Genomic DNA, 22,342 nt, shown 5'->3' with positions numbered 1-22,342 from the left:
TTAGAATTCACCATTAATGAAGATTACAACTGTCCCTTCCTAGGTATGATGCCGATTTGTCCTAGGTATGACACTGATTTGTGGCATGTGACTTTAATTTAATGCCGTAAACGTAGAAGGACCATACTTGTCAGGATAACTGTCATAATGGTACCATCATTAGGTATTTAGCAAATATCTTGAATTATATAGTAAACTGCTGCCTTGTCTGTGTCAAAAGAATACAGACAACTTCTTAGCCACTTTTAGTGTAGTCTCAGTAGATATTCCATCACTGACAACTTAAAAACTGGCTGGAGGCAGTTATACAGCAGCATTTTCTCCGCAGGCATCACCTAATTGACAGTTTCTTAGACCCTGAAAAGGCCTCCACTCTATTACTTGTAACGTCTTCAGACAGTTGCATGTTTGGGATATTTAGAGATATCTACCTAACTTTTTTAAATGTAACTTACCCCTGTGTGATTATTTTAGAGACTGAATCAGGGATATCCTGCCTAATTTTTTTGAACAAGATAATGATGTTCCATCAGTGCAGTGTTTTAGAAATGGCAGTGCTTGCAATATCTGGTGTCAAAGACAAAGGACCCTGTAAAGTACTCATTACTTATGGATCACTTTCCCATCCCAATCAGAATCTTTATTTGCTTTTCAGTATTTTTCATACAGTTGGCTTTGTCAAACAATAATCAGTTACACACATAATCACAGAAAGCAAATGGTGTACTTAAGAACTAAAGGGTTTTCTTTATTACATATTAAATACATATAATGTCATTGATGGTTACAATGTCGTGTTATGCAGCATCTGTGTCTTTATAATACAATGTCAGACATGCATGCATGTCTGAAGGAACAGACACTTTTACTGATGATTACAGCTATGGTAAGCATTACAAAATATATTCACATTCTGTGAGTATACGGTGACATCAGCTGATGCAATGCATGAAAATTTGTGCCAGACTTGGATGTGAACCTAGATTTCCCACTTATTGTGAGTGGTTGCCTTAACCACTTGGGCTGTTGGAGCATACCTCCAAGACAGATACAGACTTCCATATGTCACAGTCACACCCCTTAGGTTCGCACAGTGCATGATTCCCCTACAGGGAGACAAATATTATATTGTTATTTCAATTCCTGGTCTGACACAAGTTTTTGTATGTTGCAAACAGCTCATGTCAATGCATAGTCACAGAATTAGAACCTGTTTCATGATATATTATAATGATTGATTTACAGGTATTATTCAGTTGAACAGTATTCATTGTATTGTAGCCAATATTGTAATACTCCCTTATATTTCTTCAGTGGTACTCTACATTCAGTAGATGCAATAATCACAATCAAAACAACTGGACGACAATGGTATTGAAGATATGAATATCAGGCTAAGTATGGTAACTTATTGAAAAGAACATATGCTTAAGTACATAGTGCTATTATCTACATCTAAATCTACATGACTGCTCTGCAGTTCACACTTAAGCGCATATCAGAAGGTTTTTCAAACCACCTTCTGATTATTTCTCTAGTGCTCCACTCTCAAACAGCATATGGGGAAAAGTGTGAACTCTGATTTATCCTATTTCCATATGATGATCATATATTGCTTTGTAGATGAGCATCAACAAAATATTTTCACATTCAGAGGAGAAAGATGTTTAATTTGGCTGAAAGTTGCAGACAATATTATATAAGCATACATTGAGCCTAGTGAGTTTGTCATTTAGGTGGTAGAAATTCAGTGATCTTAAACACTGAACATGTTTGGTCTTACACCAAATACGTATGTTAATATCACCAAATATCAGAACTCTGCAATTTTTATATTTTAAGAGCATTGTTATCAGTTTTTCAAAATGTTCCTTGAATAATTCTTTTGTAGTACGAAGGGAGTGGTACACTGATACAGCTAATAGTTATTGATGTGGTATCAGTATTGCTGAAACTTAAAAAACTGCTTCTAAACATAGAAAACTTACATCTGTCACTTCATATTCTAAATTATTTGTTTCTTTGATAAAGTAAAATGTTGGGATGGGTATTTTGAAATGGACACAGCTGTCCCTCTCCTCCCCCTCCCCCATCCCGCCAAATCTTTGTCCTGTCTGAGATTTTGTTGCTATATCTATAATGAACTTGTCATTGAAGAGCATTAAACTTTCATCCTCCTTCCTTCTTTTCTCCCAATAACTTTACATTTTCCTCACACAAATGGGTAAATACTGTATATCGGTGTGGTAGTTCGCTGCTGAAAAGCTATTGCTCAGTCCATAATTATATACAGTATATGAACAAAATCACTGGATATATGCAGTTTTATATTATTATTAATGTGTATTACATAATAACAATAATAATAATAATAATAATAATAATAATAATGTCATTAATAATATATGTTGTACTGTGTCAGGTAAATGTCCTCCACAGACGGGGATGAAACATTGGGTTTAAATGTGAATCCATTTGAGCATGGCATAATAGCCCAAAACATTTTATTAAGTGTGTTTCTAGTTATGTTTATACCCATTTGTAGCTCACATGTGTCGTGCTGTGAATCCCAGTGTTATTTCTTGTGCAGGTTGAGTTTGTTTGAATGCTTTTTTTCTACACAATACGTTTTCAAAATCACAAGGGTTTACTGAAGATGTGTTTTATAGGGTAGTTGAGGACTAACAGACAATGTAATTCTTACAATGTTCTTTTTTAGTCTGAAAAGGTTTCCCAAGAAACAGTTTTGTGAAATGTGCTAAATAAATTTTGCATTTTTAAATTATCTGTAGCTGTAATCATCTGTGCTACAAATATAAATGAAATAAGGCACTTCATTAAGTGTAGGTTGAGGATTTCTTAATTCTTGTTGTAGTCTGCTTGTAGTCTCCCAAAAACAGAACACTATCAACTTCTTGTACTTTGGTCATGAGTAGACTATAGTTGGGGTTGTTTTATGACAAGTACAGAATAACATGTACTGAGCCTTATGAAAACTGGCATTGTTTGCCTTGAACCACCTGTTGATATTTTTGTATTTTTCACTGGCTGCTCTCTTTTTTTTTTTTTTTTTTTTTTTTTGAGACATGTGTTACTGTTTTTTATTCATGTAAATGTCATCTGCAAAAATGAGAACATTTTATCTTGTGACATTGTAAATGAAAGATAATTAATGTATGTGAAAAATAACAGAGAACCAAATATAGAACCCAGGGGCAGACCAGGTTTCATTGAGTGAGAATATTATGGTACTCAGTGTTAAAAGTCTTCACTGAGTTATGAAAAATTACCAGTATTAATCATTTATTATCTGTTGATAATAATACATCATGAACAATATGAATATAGACTGTTCAGTTGACAGCCTTTATCAATATTCAAATTCTTTGTCGCTGATAATGTTTTTGTGTACAAAATGTACATGTCTTCCCACAGTTTTTTTTAAAATAAATACTAGTGTTAATGACATGGGTTGGTGATCTGTTACCATTGTCTGCTTTTTTATGAATCAGAAAATATTGCTGAGAAGATAGAAATAACAATGTTAGTACCTTGATATATTACAAAGCTTATTTGACCAAAATAGTAAATAAAACATTTTATTATTTTACCACTAAATTAATCAAATACCTATTTTAATGGTATGCAACATAATCCTGAGACTTAAGTGTATTGCCATTCCCGAGAAATTTAACAGTAGTTTATTAACATTTCTGTGCATAATTATGTGAAATATTTGTTTCAGGATCCGAAACTTTATGTGGACACTATACTGGAAGTTCGAAATAAACATAATGCCTTGGTTTTGACAGCTTTTAATAATGATGCAGGATTTGTTAATGCTCTTGACAAAGCCTGTAAAAGATTTATCAATGGAAATGAAGTGACAAGGCTAGCAAACACTTCATCCAAGTCACCAGAACTACTTGCAAAATATTGTGATTTAGTGCTAAAAAAGAGCAGCAACAACCCTGAAGAAGCTGAACTTGAGGATACACTCAATCAAGCTGTACGTGATATGCAGTATTATTTAATGTTCATTCATGGAAAGATGTAAGAAAAGACTTTACAAACTGGAATTTTGCAATTACTGAATGTAGGCTTCAGAATACTGATTATCTAAAGTCAGTCAATTACCTAGTTTTTGAAAATGGATATTTTAAGTCCACTCCTCAAGTCACAAAGTTATTTTTGTCTTATAAACAGTGAGAAACCAATTTTTATATTTACTTTTATCCCCAGTAAACAATAAAAATTACAAGGAGATGTAGATGTGCAGGTAGCAGGGAAATAATCCCTCTTATTTATTTCATAGGTAAATAATTCATTACTGTTTTGACACACAACCAGTCTTTACCCTCATACACCATACATGTATGTAAATTATGTTTCCATACAGTTTTGTGAACACCTGTAACAGAAGTCAATGTTGTCAGTCTGTGTCACCCGAGCGTACCAGCATGTACTGCCATTCATCAGGCCAGGCGTCCTTCCTCCAGGCTTCAACAGTTCATTGGTGCTGTTTCTGCTTCCATGTTTATCTCTGTACCCTGTGACATGCAATCAGTAGGAATATTTGTGTGGGAAGGTGGTTTCTGTATGTCATAGCACAAGATGGTTCTGGACAGTATGACTGCTAATTGATTGTTGTTGTCCAGTACAGAAATGATAACTGATCTGTTACACAATGGCACATCTGGTGCTGTGGTCACTGTCCTTTTCCGAGAACTGACATACACACTTAACATTATTGATGCTTCAAAATGTGAAAAGCTCAGTACCAGTAAAATCTTGCAACGATCAAATGCACTGAAATGGCATGTCTTGCCAATCTTGCACTGAGCTACATTGCTGACAGGCAATTACTATATCTGGGGACATTTTTGATGTTTTTTGGTCTCTATTTGGTGTTTGACCTCCATTTCTACATATCCTCTCTGTAGTGTGAGCTATTTGGGGAAGAACTCCCTCCCTAGCATCTATGGCATGGATTCTTCTGCCTTCCCATTTCCCTCTTCCTTCCCCACCATAGCACCTGCCCCTGCCCCACTAGTTCGGGCTATTGTGTACCATCTGGCTGAGCCTCCTAACAACACAGAGATCGCACTTCTGGTACCTGAGCTTTTGCCTCCCTGTTCATGCCTAGAAGTGGTTGCTTGTCATTCTGGAGCATCACAACTCCCGGCAACAGCTGCCATGCCAGGTGGCCCTTGTTGTGGTGGATGTCACCTGTGGGGAGAGCCCATGATTGGAGTGGATGGTATCGGGGAGGATGCTTTGCACATAAAACACATTAAGCTTAAAAAATTGGCCATTCTTCTACAGTTGTGTCTTCGGTTTGTAATGAATGATTTAATGCTGCTGCTTATGGCTCTGCAGTCTTCCCTTCCCTGGCTACATTCTGGGTGGAGGGCCAGGCTCACTGGCTTGGGGTGAAACACATTCAATGATACCTGGTCTAGGACTGATGGCAACACTTTCACTGCCACCAAACCATTATGTTTTGTTGAAAATATTGAAGGCAAGTTGGGTGAAGTGGAGTCTTTTAGTAAGATGCAATCCAGTTCACTGTTGATCAAAATTTCTTCTGCTGTCCAATCTGCAGCACTTTGTGCTGTCCATTTTTCCTCACCAGTATTTGAATATTGTTCAGCGAGTCATTTTTCATAGGGATGTCATCCTTCAAACTGATGAGAAACTTGGGGGCAATCTGAAACAACGGGCATTCATTTTGTTCAACGTGTTCAGAAAGGCCATAAGGACAATTGCATCAATACTGGCACCTTTCTTATGGCATTTGATGGAGATACCATTCTGAAGAAGGCCAAGGTTGTATGAAGCCATATGTAGCACCATCCATGAGGTGTTTTCAATGTTTGTATTTTGGGCACACGTCTTCCTGTGGGGAATGTGAAAACCCGCTCTATGAGGGGAGCCCCTGTGTTCTGCCACTTGTATGTATCTATCATTGTGAGTGTCACTTTCCATGCTCACCAGATTTTCTGGTTTTTATGAAGGAAAAGAAGATACAGGAGTATGAGTCACTTGATTGCTTATCCTACACTGGCTCATCATAAATATGATCGTCTTCACCCCTGTGTTGGACACATTTAACTTTTCCTCTTTTATATCTTTCCCTTTCCTCCCTCCTCCTTAACCCAGTCCTGCTCCCCTCTTCTCTCCCTCTCCCCAGCAGTTCTGATATTCTCCCCTCCAGGTGCCACTACCCCTCTCCAGCCAGAGAAGTGTCCCTCTACTTTGACATCCTCTGGTGATGGGGCTTCCTCGTGGGCCCTCCTCCCAATGTCTCCCAGGTAAGAGACACAACTCAACCATGAAACCCACAGTCTGTGTGCCCAAAAGCCACACACACTCTCTCAGTTCTGGACCTTGCAGAAGCTTTGATCTCTCTCTCTCTCTCTCTCTCTCTCTCTCTCTCTCTCTCTCTCTCTCTCTGTGCCCTGCCCTCATTGACCTATGAAAGAGAAGAAGATGACAGCCCCCCTTGAAACCTGAACCTGAGCTCTCATTTATGGATATCACCCCAGCCACATTGGTGATGGATGGTGACTCGGCGGCGTGATTGGCTCCAGCTCATTCATCCCCCATTTGGATCCCCATTCCATGCTTATTCAATGGAACTGTAGTAGACACTACCATCACTTACCGGAGCTGCAGTGCCCTATTTCCTTTTACTCGTCAACTTGTGTCATTCTCCAGGAATCTCATTTTACTGATGCTCACTCACTAATCCTTCGTGAGTTCCATGCGTTCTGTCAGAACTGGGTCGGCCCTTTGTGGGATTTCGGTGGTGTTTGCACATTGGTCTGTAAGAATATTGTTAGTGCATGGATCCCCTGTCATATCACATTGGAAGCAATTGTCACCTGCGCCCACTTGGGGCCCTGTGGTCATGGTTTGCAATCTCAATCTCCCTCCTGACAGGCCATCTACACCTGCTGCCTGAACTGCCCTGCATCAGCAACTCCCCTGCACCCCAGTTCCTTCCTCATCCTGGGATCTTCATGCCCATCACTCTTTGTGTGGCAGTGCTTTTTCATCTAGTTAGGAGCTCCTTATTGACCAATTTCTTGTGGACCATGACTTATGCCTTCTTAATGAAGGTTCCTGTTCTCATTTTAGTGCTATGTATGGCACTTTCTCTGCCACTGATCTTTCGATCATTGCCCCTCCCTTTCTTTGTTCCTTACACCAATTTCCCCACTATGACCTCTGCAGTAGTGAGCACTTCCCCTTGATCCTCTCATTCCCTTCTCACCTCCCAAAAGCCAAATTACTATGCTGGTCTTTCCATTGTGTTTACACCTTCTTTGTCAGATTGTATTGATGAAGTCATTTGTGATCTGTCTGATAAGATAATTTTCACCACTGGCCATTTGATGGGCCCCGTTCACCACCAGCCAATTCCGTGGTGAAGCACAGCCATTGCCATTACCATCCATGATCGCTGTTACTTTTTGCAACACCTCAAGCAGTACCCATCCTCTGCTCTTCATATTACCTTCAAACACCTATGTGCCAAAGCCTGTTACTTAATCATACAGTGCAAGCAGATGTGTTGGGAATGTTTTGTCTCCTCCCTAGTTCTTTCTGTCTCCTTGTCACAGGTGTGGGCTACACTCTGCACTCTGCAAGGTTGCCAGTGGCAGTCTTCTATTCTGGGCCTTGCCCTTCCAGGTGGCTTTTGTATAGCGTAGTGTTAGGATGCATATTACTCAATGATTTTTGTTTGAAATATGACCATGTGCAGACTTCGTCACCTACGTCGTTTACAAAACACTTTTAAAAAATTATTTAAATTCTTTTAAAGTTCTCTAGGAAAGTTTCTTGAACGAAACTGTAATTAAAACACCTTCAGTTGAGTCGTTTGTACAAAATTACGTCATTCAGTTCAAATGGTTTGCACAAACTTTTGAAATTTAGATGTCGTTTGTTTCTTCTTGGAAATTATATTCTTGCAAGTTATCTTATTTTTCCCATATTAAAATCAGACTGTAAAACCTTTAAGATTCAAAATCAAAATCAAACTCTTCTGAAAATTAATATCTTGGAAAAATTCAGTAATAATTCTTCCTCAATATAACTCTTCATAAATAATTCTCAAACACGTATTTAAGCTTTAGAGCATACACTGTTTTATTGTCTTCGTATATGCTACATACAGATGTGAACATCAGATTCGACAGAACAGAACTGAACAAAATACAACATGAACTAAACATTCTGTGACATCATTACAATGGAAAATTACAAATTTTTATTTATTTGAATGTTGGAGGTTCGACGCAACAACCTGGTCACAGGATCTTCTGCTGCTCTTTGGCCGTTGACTCGCAACATCTAGTGGCCAGCAATTTTCTTTCTGGTTCCGGCAGTGAAGATGCTGTTTCAGTGAGTTGTGCTGCTCTCTCCAAACATGAGACATACAAAACAAAAATACAGAACTTTAAATATTTTACAAACATAACAAAATATCACAAATACACAAACAAAACACTAAATTAAACTTACATTTACCTGCAAACCGAGCTGATCCTTGTGGATGGGTGACGCTTCAATTTCGCGTCCCATTACAATAGATCCATCAGTTCTCACGGAACACCTCATGACCCATTTTGCAATGGCATCAGCATCAGCCTCCTATCCAGCCACCATCCTCCTCCAGAAACAGTGGGCTGAAGTGTCCCAATTATGTTTTAGTCTTCATTATGTGGAATCTTACAGTGAACCTTTTACCGATTGGCAACTTCTTGTGACCCTTATATCTTCCCATGTTTCAGCACCTGGCTCTGATTCCATCTGTAGCCAATTCCTTCAACAGCTCAGTCCTTCTCAATGGCAATATCTCCTCCAGGTGTTTGACAATATTTGGCTTCAAGGCATTTTCTCCTCTCAATGGAGAGGCAGTATCATGGTTCCTGTTATTAAGCCTGGCAAGAATCTACCATCCCTTGATAGTTAGTAGTCAATCATTCCAATCAGTCTGACCCATGTCTCCTGAAATTTATGTGAACAGATGATGGGACACTGCCTCAGTTGGGTCCTTGAATCTTGAGACCTTTTATCTTGTTACAAGTGCAGCTTTTGGAAGGGGCAGAGTCCAATCGATCATCTGCCTCAATTTGAAACCACAGTTCGGCAGGCCTTTCCTCAGCATCACCATCTTGTCACAGTGTTCTTCAATCTTCATAAGGCCTACGACACAGCTTTGTGCCATCACACCCCACTTACACTCCAAGAGTGAGGTCTTTGGGGCCCACTCCCAATTTTTATTCACCAGTTTCTGTTCCACTGGTTGTTCAGAGTTCAGGTTAAGACCATTCTCAGCTCTCTGCAGATCTAGGAGAATGGCATTCCCCAGGGCTCCGTATTAAGTGTCCCTCTTTTCCTCATCACTATTAATAGACTTGTGGCCTCTGTCGGACCATTGTTGACCCATGCTCTGTACATGGATGAGTTTTGTATTTGGGATAGCTCCCTCTCAGTGGCCTCTGCAGAGCAACAACTCCAGGGTGCATCCAACACACTTCTGCACCGACACTCTTGCACATTTTTCTGTTTTCTCCCTGTAATTTGAGAGTGGTGCATTTCTGTTGCATTACTACAGTCCATCCTATCTGGAGCTCTACCTCAACACTCAACAGCTGACTGTGGTTCCTCACTTCCATTTCTTGGGTCTTCTTTTTGACAACAAGCTTACTTGGTTGCCCCATATCAACTATCTGAAGGTTGGTTGTTTTCGTAACCTCAGTGTCCTTTGCATCCTTGCCCACACTTCTTGGGGTGCAGATCGTTCAGCTCTTCTCTGCCTTTATCAGCCATTACTTCTGCCCCATCTTGACTATGGTTGTCATATTTATGGATCAGCTGCCCCTTCCACACCGCTCCTCTTGCACCCAGTTAACCACCATGGTATCCATTTAGCCACTGGTGTCTTTCGCACTAGCCCTGTCAATAGTGTCCTGGTTGAAGCTGGGATCCCTCCTCTTTGTTTGGTGATCACAGCTCTGGTTGATGGTGTTAGGGCAGCAACCAGCCACAAATTTACTTTGAGTTCCTTTATTCAAAGGAAACCATTACTGGTTTCTAATCATTGTGATTCATCCTCAGACGGTTTACACGCTTTCTTTATGACATTTGGTGTGTTTTTATAGATTAATTGTCCTAAAATATAAATAAAACATAACTTATAAACACACCACACACAGATGGTTGCATTACAGATTTTCGTTGCATGTGACTTATGTGAAACATCGGTTTCGAGTGTTTGTTTTCATAACATTCGTCCAACTGATGTAAATGCATTCCCACTGCATCCTCGTTGTTGCACATGTAAATAGTTCTCACTGTACACTTTAGATTTGTCGCTGAGATCATTTCAACCAAGCACCACATGTTTTGATACATACAAAGAGCTTACAAACATATGAGTATCACAGATGCTATGATATATCGTAACATTTGACGATGATGTCCTATGTTTGGAAAGGATCATATATTCATTTACAAAACTGTAATGCCTTTTACATTAGTACAGAGACATTGAATTTTTGAGTTGATATTGCTAAGTTAATTATAAAGTTTTATATATATATATATATATATATATATATATATATATATATATAGAACTGTATAGGTAAAATAGTATATTATTTTATTACATTTGGCATCATGAGAATTATAGTAACATATAAATTTGCTACTTGATCTGCAGGTAGGTATATTAATATTATTTGCTTTGTAGGCTGGAAAGTAATTTTTGGAAATTTTTCAGGAAAGAGGTGTTAGCTAACACTGTTCGTTAAGGATATAGTCTGGGGTGCTGTTTTTGTGCAATATGGGCTGCAACTTGAACAAATCAGCATTTGCAGCCCATATTGCTGAAGAAAACCATTCAGTGGGAAACATTGAGGACAACTTAAAAATTTTGCATCTAGCAGAAAAAGGAGCCACTATGAATATATTAGAAGAATTAGAAATACACACACACACACAAAAACAGCACCCCAGACTATATCCTTAATGAACAAACAGAGTTAGCTAACACCTCTTTCCTGAAAAATTTCCAAAAATTACTTTCCAGCCTACAAAGCAAATAATATTAATACACTTATCTGCAGATCAAGTAGCAAATTTATATGTTACTATAATTCTCATGATGCCAAATGTAAGAAAATAATATACTATTTTACCTATACAGCTGTAAATATATATATAAAAAACTTTATAATTAATTTAGCAATATCAACTCAAAAATTCAATGTCTCTGTACTAATGTAAAAGGAATTACAGTTTTGTAAATGAATATATGATCCTTTCCAAACATAGGACATCATCGTCAAATGTTACGATATATCATAGCATCTGTGATACTCGTATGTTTGTAAGCTCTTTGTATGTATCAAAAGATGTGGTGCTTGGTTGAAATGATCTCAGCGACAAATCTAAAGTGTACAGTGAGAACTATTTACGTGTGCAACAACGAGGATGCAGTGGGAATGCATTTACATTGGTTGGGCGAATGTTATGAAAACAAACACTCGAAACCGACGCTTCACGTAAGTCACATGCAACGAAAATCTGTAATGCAACCATCTGTGTGTGGTGTGTTTATAAGTTATGTTTTATTTATATTTTAGGACAATTAATCTATAAAAACACACCAAATGTCATAAAGAAAGCGTGTAAACCGTCTGAGGATGAATCACAATGATTCGAAACCGGTAACTGTTTGCTTTCAATAAAGGAACTCAAAGTAAATTTGTGGCTGGTTGCTGTCCTAACACCATCAACATTTGTCTTCAAACAACAGCCACAGTCTCCATCATGTCATCATATGACAAAATTGCATACAGCTCTGGTTTCCTATGCCATGACCATCTGATCTTCTCTGCTCACCCTTCCTATTCTATTTTTTTCACAGTTTCAGTCTGTCACTGACCCCCTTCTCACCCTCAGGTGAGTTTCCCAGTTGGATTCCACTTCTTTCCACTGCGATTTCCATCTCCCCTCCTTGCCCTCTTCCCCACATTCTCTCCAACCCCCCCCCCCCCCCCCTCTGGTTAATTCCTAGGCTCTGGATTCAGTTAGATCTCTTCCAGGCTCTGAAAGCCTCCATAGCTCCAGTGGTGTTCCATTGTTCATTCTTCCCACTATTACAGTAGTTTCAGGATGCTATTGTTTGTTACTCTGATCGCTCTATATCTACCAATCATGTGGGATGCACCTTTGTGTGTTCTGTTGGCATGGAACACCATCTCTTGCCTCCCATGTATTGGGTATTCGCTGTGGAACTGATGGTGATCTGTCAGGTCCTCTGCTTTATTATATGGTCCTCCCTCACTTAAGTTTTGTTATGTACAGGCTCAATGAGTGACCTTCAGGTTATCGCTTAATGTATTTACTGCCACCGTTTGGTCTTTGCCATCCACGGCGTTCTGCCAATCTTGGCGCTGCAACTTGTGCGGTTGATTTCCTTTGGGTTCATAACCATGTGGGTATCCCAGGTAATGAGCTTACCGATCATCTGGGGACAGATTTGTGGATTTATGTCAAATCCCTTTTTGCTCAATCATGAACCAACTCTTGCAACTCATACAATCAAGGAGTCTTCCGCCACATGGTGTTCTCTCCTTCACCTCTGCCAGCAGGAATCTGCCATCCTCTGATGATCAGCCATATTAGGTTGACCCATGGTTTTTTATTCCACAATGAGCCGTCCCCTCCTTTGTAGTTGTGGAACCCCCTCATGGTGATCCATATTTTGCTGGACTGCCTATGCCTTTTGGCCTTCATATTAATCACACTTTCCCACCTTTCTTGTCCTGGATGTTAGGAGATGACCCTTGCTTGGTTCCATCTATCCCCTGTTTTCTTTGTGAAAGTGATTTGTCCTTCCATCTTTAAGTACCTCAGTTAGCATTGGCATTGGGTATGGGGGCAGCCAGGTTCTCCCCCCTTTTTCCCTAAGTTTTGTCTGGTCTTTTGTGCCATTTTGTTTCCCCTTTTCTTGTGTCTTCTTCGTCTGTCATTGCCCCTGTTGTGTGATGATCATGTCCCTGTTGTGTGATGATCTTTGAATGGTGTGGAGCACTGCAAAGGGTCAGTGGCAGTGTTTGTGTCCCAACATGCATAGCATCTCTGGGGCACCCCTGCTTTCCTGTTCTCCCCCCCTCCCCCCCCTCATCCTCCCCCGTCCCCCACTCCCCCTCCCCCACTCCCCGTCCTCTTGTTCTTTATTCTTCCTGCTGCTTCGACATTCCTTTTATCTCTTTGTTTGTCAGTTTTCCTTTCCCCTTCACAGGAGTTTGCTGTTTGTGTAATTCCTCCCTTGGCATCTGCCACCTTAGATCAGGGGACCAATGACTCATTGTTTGGTCCCCTCCCCCAATGAATCAACAAACCAGTTGACAACATCTGTCCACCACAAGAGAGGATTGCCTTACTGTGCACGAAGCACATTGTAGCTCCTTCATATCTGCATCTGTAGTGCCAGAACAAGTAATGATCTCTTCTGCAACATTATGTGTCATTCCGCACCATTGGTTGGGAATCACTGTCCCATGCATAGGCTGCCTTTAACAGCATAACACAAATGGCTATGTTTGGAGTGGGGCTGTGATTGGGAAGCATGTACTGCTGATGAGTGACAGCACATTGTGTTCAGTGATGAATCACATTTCTGCACTACTCTGAATGACCATTGTTGACAAGTAGGACAGTGACTGGGAGAGGTCCCATTCTTCCAATGTTTGGGAGAGGCACAGAAGCATTACTCTTGGTGTCTCTGTGTCAGGAGCCATCAGGTGTGACTTCAGGTCATTGCTGGTAGTGGTTAAGGGAATTCTGATGGCACAACAATACACCATTGACATTCTGCACCATCTGTGTTATCTTTCATGTGACAATATAATGGTGCCTTTTTCAACAGGAGAATGTTCATCCACAGATGGCACATCTCTATGAATGTTCTGTGCATTGTTGAGATACTCTTGTGGCTGACAAGATCCCCACATCTATCCACAGTAGAATGTGTGGGACCAGCTCGGACATCAACTTCATCCCAGGGCCAGTATCTGGGATATCAAGGACCAGTTACAACATTTGAGGGCCAGCTGGCCTCAGGAGAAGATACAGCAGCTTTATGGCACCCTTCCCAATTGAATCAGTTCATGTGTCCAGGACAGAGAGGGTGCTGTGTCATATCGATAAGTGTGGTCATACTGCCATGTTCTTTGTAAAATTCACTTGATTTTTTAATCTCTGAAACAACAGCATATACCCTCTCAACCCATTAAGTTTTATTTCCTTTCCTCCTCATCTTCAGGGTGCTTCACACGTTTTGTCAGGCAATGGACATACTTATTCTTGCTATTGTCTTGAACCTCATTTTTGCCCCAAGGGTCACTTCCCTTGCAAGAAATATCCTCAAAGTTACTTACTGCTGTGGTTGCATTCTCTTTCTGGTTATTTATGAATTATCACCACTCAATAAACCCTGCCCTCCAGGATACCACAAAATTGTGCTGCTCACCTCACTGCAAAAAATTGTGATACAAATTAAAAATAATTAATTTATCGAGAACATTTTATGTGTCATATCAGGGAACTGAGTGGGTATCAGTGCCAATAAGAAAATTTTTGTTTCAGGAGTCATTAGTACTGAGGCACTAAGTTTAATTTGTGACAATACAGGCCCTGAAATACAACAGTAATGTTTTAATTAATAGAGCTGTTATCAACAAAAACCATTTTTCATGTCTTGCAAATTTTGTACAAGAGAATAACAAAGTAAATTTAAGAAAAAATCTCTCAGTATTCAGTTTTGTTTCTTACACAACTCCATTCTTGGGATAAGATGTTATAAAGTTTGCTTTGGTACTCCCTGGGCCATAGAGAAAGAATTTTCGACTAATAAACATAGCTGACCTTTCAGATGAAGTATGGCATCACATTTATAATTTCCATTGTCTTTCCTCTTTTGAATACACTGGCATTTTTCCTTTCTTCTGTTTTAGAGTAAGAATTTTTAATTGCTACTTGAGACAGGTGAGTATGAGAAACTTTATTTGTACAACATTTCGAGATCTTACACGCCAGCATTGACAACAATGTTTCAGGAGCATCCTTAAAATCAAAGAAGTCAATTGTATAGACTGGAATGAGATGTAATGGGTACATAGATTTAGCTGACTCACCAGTCACGTGTAAATCTTGTGAAACAGAAGCCATGCTTACCTTTCTTTGTTTCTCTATAACTGCAAAAGCTTCCGTCCATTACAAAGATGCTGTACTGATACAGACAAAAGATTAATTTGGTCTGATATGATTCAGTGTGATTTGATTTCAGTAGGGAGATAAACACAACAGTGGTCCAAGCCCACTATTGTCTGCTCCAAATTGGGGTTCATTGTGTGGTTTCATTACCCGAGTTTCTAGTTAAGGTGACCAGTGCCCTTTAAGAGTAGTAGGAGGCCCTTTACTAGATCTTTGGTCACCTCTCTGCCTATATGAACAATACTTCTACAGTGTGGTGTCCCCCACAGAGTAACAATTTCTGCAGGACTTGATGACCCAGATATTCTCTGTCTTTTGATCTCCAACACTACATACTGGAAGATTAGGTGTGCCCCAGCTTCATCACCCTCACCACAAAGCCTACACAGAGGGGCTTCTTTTTCTATACTCATTTGCTGTCCTTGGGTCCTTGCCATGGCCTGTCATTAATCCTACCATGAGTTTAGTGTTTCTTCTGTTCAAGCCCAGGATTACACAATTCCTTTTGAAATATGGTTTTGGCATCATTAGCATGTTCTCGTTTTTTGATCATAGTCCAATATCGTATGTGCTATCTTCTGATCCAGTTTTGTGGAATTGTCATATCTGTCCTAGCTAGCCTATCAACTTGTTCACTATCACTGATTCTTGAGTGACCAGGAATCCACAGCAGGTTTACTCTATTGCTTTCATCTAGTCTCTCAAGGGCTTTGTGTTATTCTGCAACTATCTTTGATCTTGTTGCAGCGACTGATAGAGATTTCAGAGCTGCTTGGCTGTCTTAATAAATGTGGATGCTATGATCTTTGTAGCACCTCCACAGATTCTCCTCCATGCATGTGCTGATAGCAGATATTTCCACCTAGAATACCATGGCTGGATTTCCTAGAGATATTGTGCTCTCTAGTCTAAGCTGTACTCCATATACTCAGCCCAAGTACTTTTGTCTGTTTCCAACCTGTCATTAAATCAGACTGTATTTTGTGCAGAGTGATTCCAGATCTTGGTCTAGTCTGTCATCCTATCCACTTGCAGAAACAGCTTCTATCAATTCCAGTCCTGACGTTTGGATGTTTGAGGATTCATCATGTCCCTCAGTTATTGTTTTTCCTTGCTGTGTGTTCTCCAATTTGGTCCCATGAGAATTGGGGATATGTTCAAGGGACACCCAAGAAACCCATATGGTGCAAGGTTAATTAGTCAGGGAAGTCATCTGGCATCCACAAGTCTCCATTAATGACAAATCTTCATGTGTCACACACCCATTCGTATCTGCTGATTATCTGCTGATGCCTGTCTGACATGGGCGACCATGCCTGTAGTCACAGTACTGCTGGCATAGCCCATAGCTTCATACAAACATGGCCATCTCTCTGCCTATATGAACAATGCTTCTACAGTGTGGTGTCCCCCACAACAACAAAAGCTTACATGTGCTCAATTTACTGCACAAACTTTGCATCATCTAAATGGGAGAGAGCTTTATGCATGACACTTTTAACTCTGGAGGGAAGCAGTGCTTGCACAGAAACCATATGCCACTTACTAATGTTTGAAACATTTTCTCCATGATTTGGCACTTGGAACAAGTCTAGGGACATACATCGGGGTACAGAGGCATAACAGTGCTTAAACGGATTTTGTGAGAAAGTAACAATTAAAACATTTGATGTCTCCACTCATTAATTTCCCATATTGACATTTCCTTTGGCTCCTTCAGCACCAATGATATACCATATTTACTCAATTATAAGACGAAATGTTTCCCAAATTTGTCATTTGAAAAATATAGGGTCCTCTTACATTCACAGATTAAACTACTGCTGCTGAGGTCAATGTTTTTGCATTGTGTAATAGATTAATATAGGTGTCATCTTATGTACAGATGAAGCTGTGGCAAATTAAATCTTTTTCTGAGTTAACTGCCTTTTCATCTGTAGTTGGAATTGAATGGACTTCAAAACCAGACAAATGCTCAACAATAGTATACATTTCTGATTGAGATGCTGAAAGTCTAGATAGGGACCAGTGGCATACTTACATGTTTCATGCAGCAATGTTGTCAACACTTAGTGTGACGGTATGGTGGGAATGAAAGGGAATGTGTCAGCTGCTGGTTCTTTGCTTACAGTAAGAAAACAGCAGGAAGATGATCTGTTTGGAAGCATGAGACTATGGAAAATATTGTCACATTCTCATGTCAGTATGGATGCAAAATCCACCATGTGTTCAGAAAAGAACACTTGTGCCCTGAGGTCCCACCATATCATCAACCTCAGATATTGCATATTCAGAAGAAAAGCAAAATATTTATGACAACCAGGATCATAAATTTCATTGCTTCTCATTTCACTTGCATCAGTTTCAGATGCGCTATGAGGTCCCACTCCAACCACAAACTCAGGTATAGCGACATATTTTCAAGAAATGACCAAATATTTTACAACCAAGATTATAAAACTCATTGTTGCCCCTATGTAGAAATACACTGCCTCTTTTCCCACCTGTCATTGGTTATGTGAAACTATCATTCTAGGTGGTGGTGATGGTGCTGGTAATTAAAAATAATAATACCAGAGATAGTACCCAAAGAAGGAATTAAAGATAAAAATTAATGCAAACCTTTTTTTAATTCTCCATGTATTGTCAAAGTGTAGACAATCAATAAATGTTGTAAGTTTACAATCAGTATAATGTTGATTGTAATTTTACTGCAATTTGTTGAGAGTTTTTGAGGCAAAAGCAATGAGACTTATCAGATGAACCAAATCTGTGAGAGAGCACACCTCCAATCCTGTAACCAGGATGGTTTCTTTGAAACGGTATGGCTGATATCCTTGCCACAATCTGAGCTTGTGCTCCATCTCTACTGACCTTGTTGTAGATGGGGCGTTAAGCCCAATCTTCCTTCCTTCCAATCCTGTTAGAAGATACGTCCAGAGCTAACACAACAGACATCCTGACACTCTTGGGACCACACAAAGGGAACACCAACCCAGTGCAGCTGGTTCCATGGAACAGCAATTTGCCCAGCATTTACAATAAACTTTATGTAATATGTAAGCTTCCCCATGATACCTTGGAGCTCCTTAATGTTATGGGGAATCGGCAATTGTTTAATAGTGGACAAGTCCAAATCAACAGGATAGACAACCTGTGCATTTATAACATGTCCTAAATATTCAAGTTCTTCATGGAAAGAGGAATACTTTTCCTTGTTGCACTTTAAGCCATTTGCGGAAATAACTTGAAACAAGCAGTCTAAATTTGTAAGATGTTCAGCAAGCATATAACCCACAACAACAATGTCATCCAAATAGTTCGTAAATGAAAGAACTATCACTCTTAATTGTCCCAAAAGCTGTTGAAAAATCTCAGGAACTGAAACACTTCCAAATGGTAATCTTTGAAACTGGAACAATCCCAGGTAACCATTGATGATAAAAATATTACTTTGAGTACTTGTCCAGCAGTAACTGTAAGCATGCCTTGAGTAAATCAACCTTGGAAAAAAATCTACCCCATCCCAGTCTGTCCACTAATTCCTCTGGTCATGAGAAAGGAAAGAAATTCATGATGGTTTGTGGTTTTACTGTGGCTTTAAAAAAAGCAAACAGACATAAGTACCCTGATTACTTCTTGATAATGTCCAAAGGGGATGCCCACTGACTCGCAGAAATGGGATGTGTCACCCCACTGCCTTTCCATCATTGCAGTTCTGGAGCAACTTGCTCATGCATTGCATGGGGCACAGGCCTTGCACGAATGAATTGTGGTTGCACTGTATCTTTTACAGTAACATGCACCACAAAATCTTTAGCTTGTCCTAAACCTGGTTCAGACAGTTCACTGGATTTATTACACAAGTCAGAAACATTAGCATGAGGCACTGAAACACTGTTTTGTAATACATTGTCATGTATGCACAGATTAAATTAATCAACAAGTCTAAACCAAATATGTGTGTGCTATTTCTAGAACTGAATGCATAAAATGAAACACATTTTTAACTACAGTAATGATGTAGGCTGAAGCAATGGATTAAAATTTTTTGACACCACAGAAAAGTTGCAGGTAAACTGCACATGCTAAATACTGATGTTTCATGTATGTTAGATGCAGACAAAATAGAAGTAGTCTTCTGTAGCCATTGGCTATAGATCCTTTCATATGTGTATTTGTTGATAAGGGAAACAGATGCATCTGTATCTAACTTAATTTTAATTGTATTTTGAGCCATTCTTGAGTGAACAAATAGTTTGTTCTTCTATCTGTGTACTACAGCAGAAGATATCAGCATGGTGGAAAAATGAAAACCATCATTTGTGTCAGCCCTAATGGCATTACTGACACAGCATACACTCCCTGAAAGCTTTGCTGATGCTGTGCCAGACCCCTACTTGCCATGGCTGCCTTATAAACAGGCAGTTTGGATATGACCTTGTCTACCACACTCGAAACACTTTGCGTCATGACAAGAGCAAGCCTTTCTGTCATGATCTGAAAAGCACTGAGGACAAGACTTCCTCTCTCTATTCTGTAGTACACCTCGTGTACCATGAGGCTGTAAGCTTTTACCTTCAAGTGTACTGTTAATCTGAGCCCTATTTTTCTTCACTTTAACATTAGCATGAACTTTAGACTGTGTGTCTTGTGGACTGTTAACAAGAGATTTAGACAGAGCCTCAAAATCAACATCAGTTGTGTCCACAATACTTTGAGACTCAATAATAGACAAAAGTGATTTCTGATCGGTATCTGATGATTTTAGAGTAGCAGTATGAATGCATGGATCTGATACAATTTCCATGATTGTATCACTAACACTGCATCACATAACACAACATAACATCACTATAGCTCATTCCAGAAGAAAATTAAGCCTGCAATGTCTTGTTAGCTCTCTTGAGTTCAGCAATCCACTGTTTGAAATATTATTGAAGTTGCTGCTTTAGACAGAAAATATTAAACCTCACTGCAGTAACATGAACCTGAGCACTAAAATGATCACCAAGCATATGGACGAGCGAGTTTGCAATAACTAACATCCTCTGGACAAGAATCGGAGCACAGTTTTAAATGTACAAATTACACATTAGCTCTGACTGTTGATACAAAAAACAGCAATATGCACCATACCTGTAATGTTGGAGGTGGTGAAATGGGATTACAATTGCACAAGGTATTCAGACCAGTCCTCTTTGTTACTATTAAATGAGTGAAATCTGAGTGCAGCAACTGGCTGTGGTGCTGCCTATTGTGATAGTAACATAGTCATCTGTTGGACACTGAGCAGAAGTCATTCAGTCTGCAATGCCTGAAACTGAAGAACAAATTTTCTGTGGTGGTACAGACATGGTGAAAAACTTTGTAAGATACTAAGAATCAGAATACACATGGAATAGTTTTGCCACTGACTAGTGGAACTCTCCAAATAATCACAAAGCAAACCGGGACAGACTATGGGCTGAAACAACATACACTTATGACCACTGATGTTGTAAGCAGGTGAGAAAAGTCTGTGCAAGGGATCAGGCTTGTCAGCATTTGTTGTGTTAAATGAATAAACACATTCATTTGTTGCAATAGTGCAAAAAACACATCAGCTATTTTCCTAAGGCCATAGCATTCACTTGCTGAAACCAAGAATTGTTTGCTCATAAAGAATACCGGCGTTAGTTACTTCCTTTGTTTCTTCTCACTTGTTCTGTTCTGGGCAAAACATCACCATGAACTGTTTCCTATGACAACAGCCATAAAGTAGTTTACAGTAATAGAAAACGTGTGTTAAACTGTCAAACACAGTTTGAAAAAATGCAGTAACGGTTGTAAATATATAATACAAGGAAAATGGTGTACTCTACCCATTACACAGCCTTAGTGTGGAAGAGAAAGGAGTGAGGTATTCAGTCACAATAACCTTTGCCCCATCCTGAGTGTTGTAAAGAATTTAATAAAGTTAATTTCAAATAGACACTGAAATCATATCTGCTTGACAACTCCTTCTACCTCATAGTAGAATTTCTGAATGAAATGGTCAACATTTCTGCTGAGAAGTTGTACTATAATTGCAAAACTGACTAGTTCCATATTGTAACAAGAGGTTGCAATTATAATCCACAGAAAATGCAGATAGCAAACTCATTGTCAGAAAGGACTAGTATCTATTGGCCTGAAAGAAACTGTTTATTTTATAGGTAAATAAATTATAGTACTGTATTTTCTAATAATGATTCAAAAACATGTTCAGTATTCAGATGACATCTTTGTTTCATGTGAACATACAGTAAAAAGTAGTCTTTAACACCCTTTTGTACTTTGTTAAAAATTGCATTGTAGAAGTGAAAAACATTTGGAAACATATTTTGGTTGTATTGTTTTTTATTTCATATGGTACCTAGTGTCTAATATGTCTTCTAGGCATCAATGACTGTTATTTTTATTCTAATTTCTGCAGATGATTGTCTTCAAGTACATAGAAGACAAAGATGTTTTTCTAAAATTTTATACCAGACTGCTGGCAAAGCGTCTGGTCCACAATATGTCTGCTAGTTATGATGCAGAGGTGTCAATGATCTCTAAATTAAAACAGGCTTGTGGATATGGGTACACCTCAAAGATGCAAAGGATGTTCCAGGTATGAAAAATATCTCTCTCTCTCTCTCTCTCTCTCTCTCTCTCTCTCTCTCTCTCTCCTCTCCCCCCCTCCCTCCCTCCCTCCCTCCCTCCCTCCCGCCTTCCCTCCCTCCCCCTCCCCCACTGTGTGTGTGTGTGTGTGTGTGTGTGTGTGTGTGTAGGTGGATGGATGGATGCATGAGCGCGTGTGCGTGTGCATGTGCATGTCCTTTTTCATCTCATTCTTTATTTTAGAGTAGCTTTACATTGTACTGTTGACAGATACATTTTGTGCAACACTAAGTTAGCAAAGAGACAAAACACTGTGGTGTTTGCAAGTATAACCTTCACATGTTATGCTGAAATATGTTGTGGAAATGGGATTCCCCTTACTGAAATTGTTATGATCCTTATCCTGAGTTAACTG

General features: G+C 39.3%; 1 protein-coding gene across 1 annotated transcript in view; it reads left to right on the top strand.

The window, feature by feature from the left end:
- Positions 1-22,342, top strand: part of LOC126183446 (cullin-1-like) — a 230,191-nt gene that overhangs the window by 116,651 nt on the left and 91,198 nt on the right. The window contains exons 9-10 of the mRNA XM_049925437.1: positions 3,746-4,009; positions 21,758-21,937. Coding sequence (XP_049781394.1) covers positions 3,746-4,009; positions 21,758-21,937 — 444 coding nt within the window. The remainder of the gene's footprint in view (positions 1-3,745; positions 4,010-21,757; positions 21,938-22,342) is intronic.

Source organism: Schistocerca cancellata, chromosome 4 (genome assembly GCF_023864275.1).
Source record: "Schistocerca cancellata isolate TAMUIC-IGC-003103 chromosome 4, iqSchCanc2.1, whole genome shotgun sequence".
NCBI classification, from domain to species: Eukaryota; Metazoa; Arthropoda; class Insecta; order Orthoptera; family Acrididae; genus Schistocerca; species Schistocerca cancellata.
This window is presented reverse-complemented; position numbering and strand designations above follow the sequence as displayed.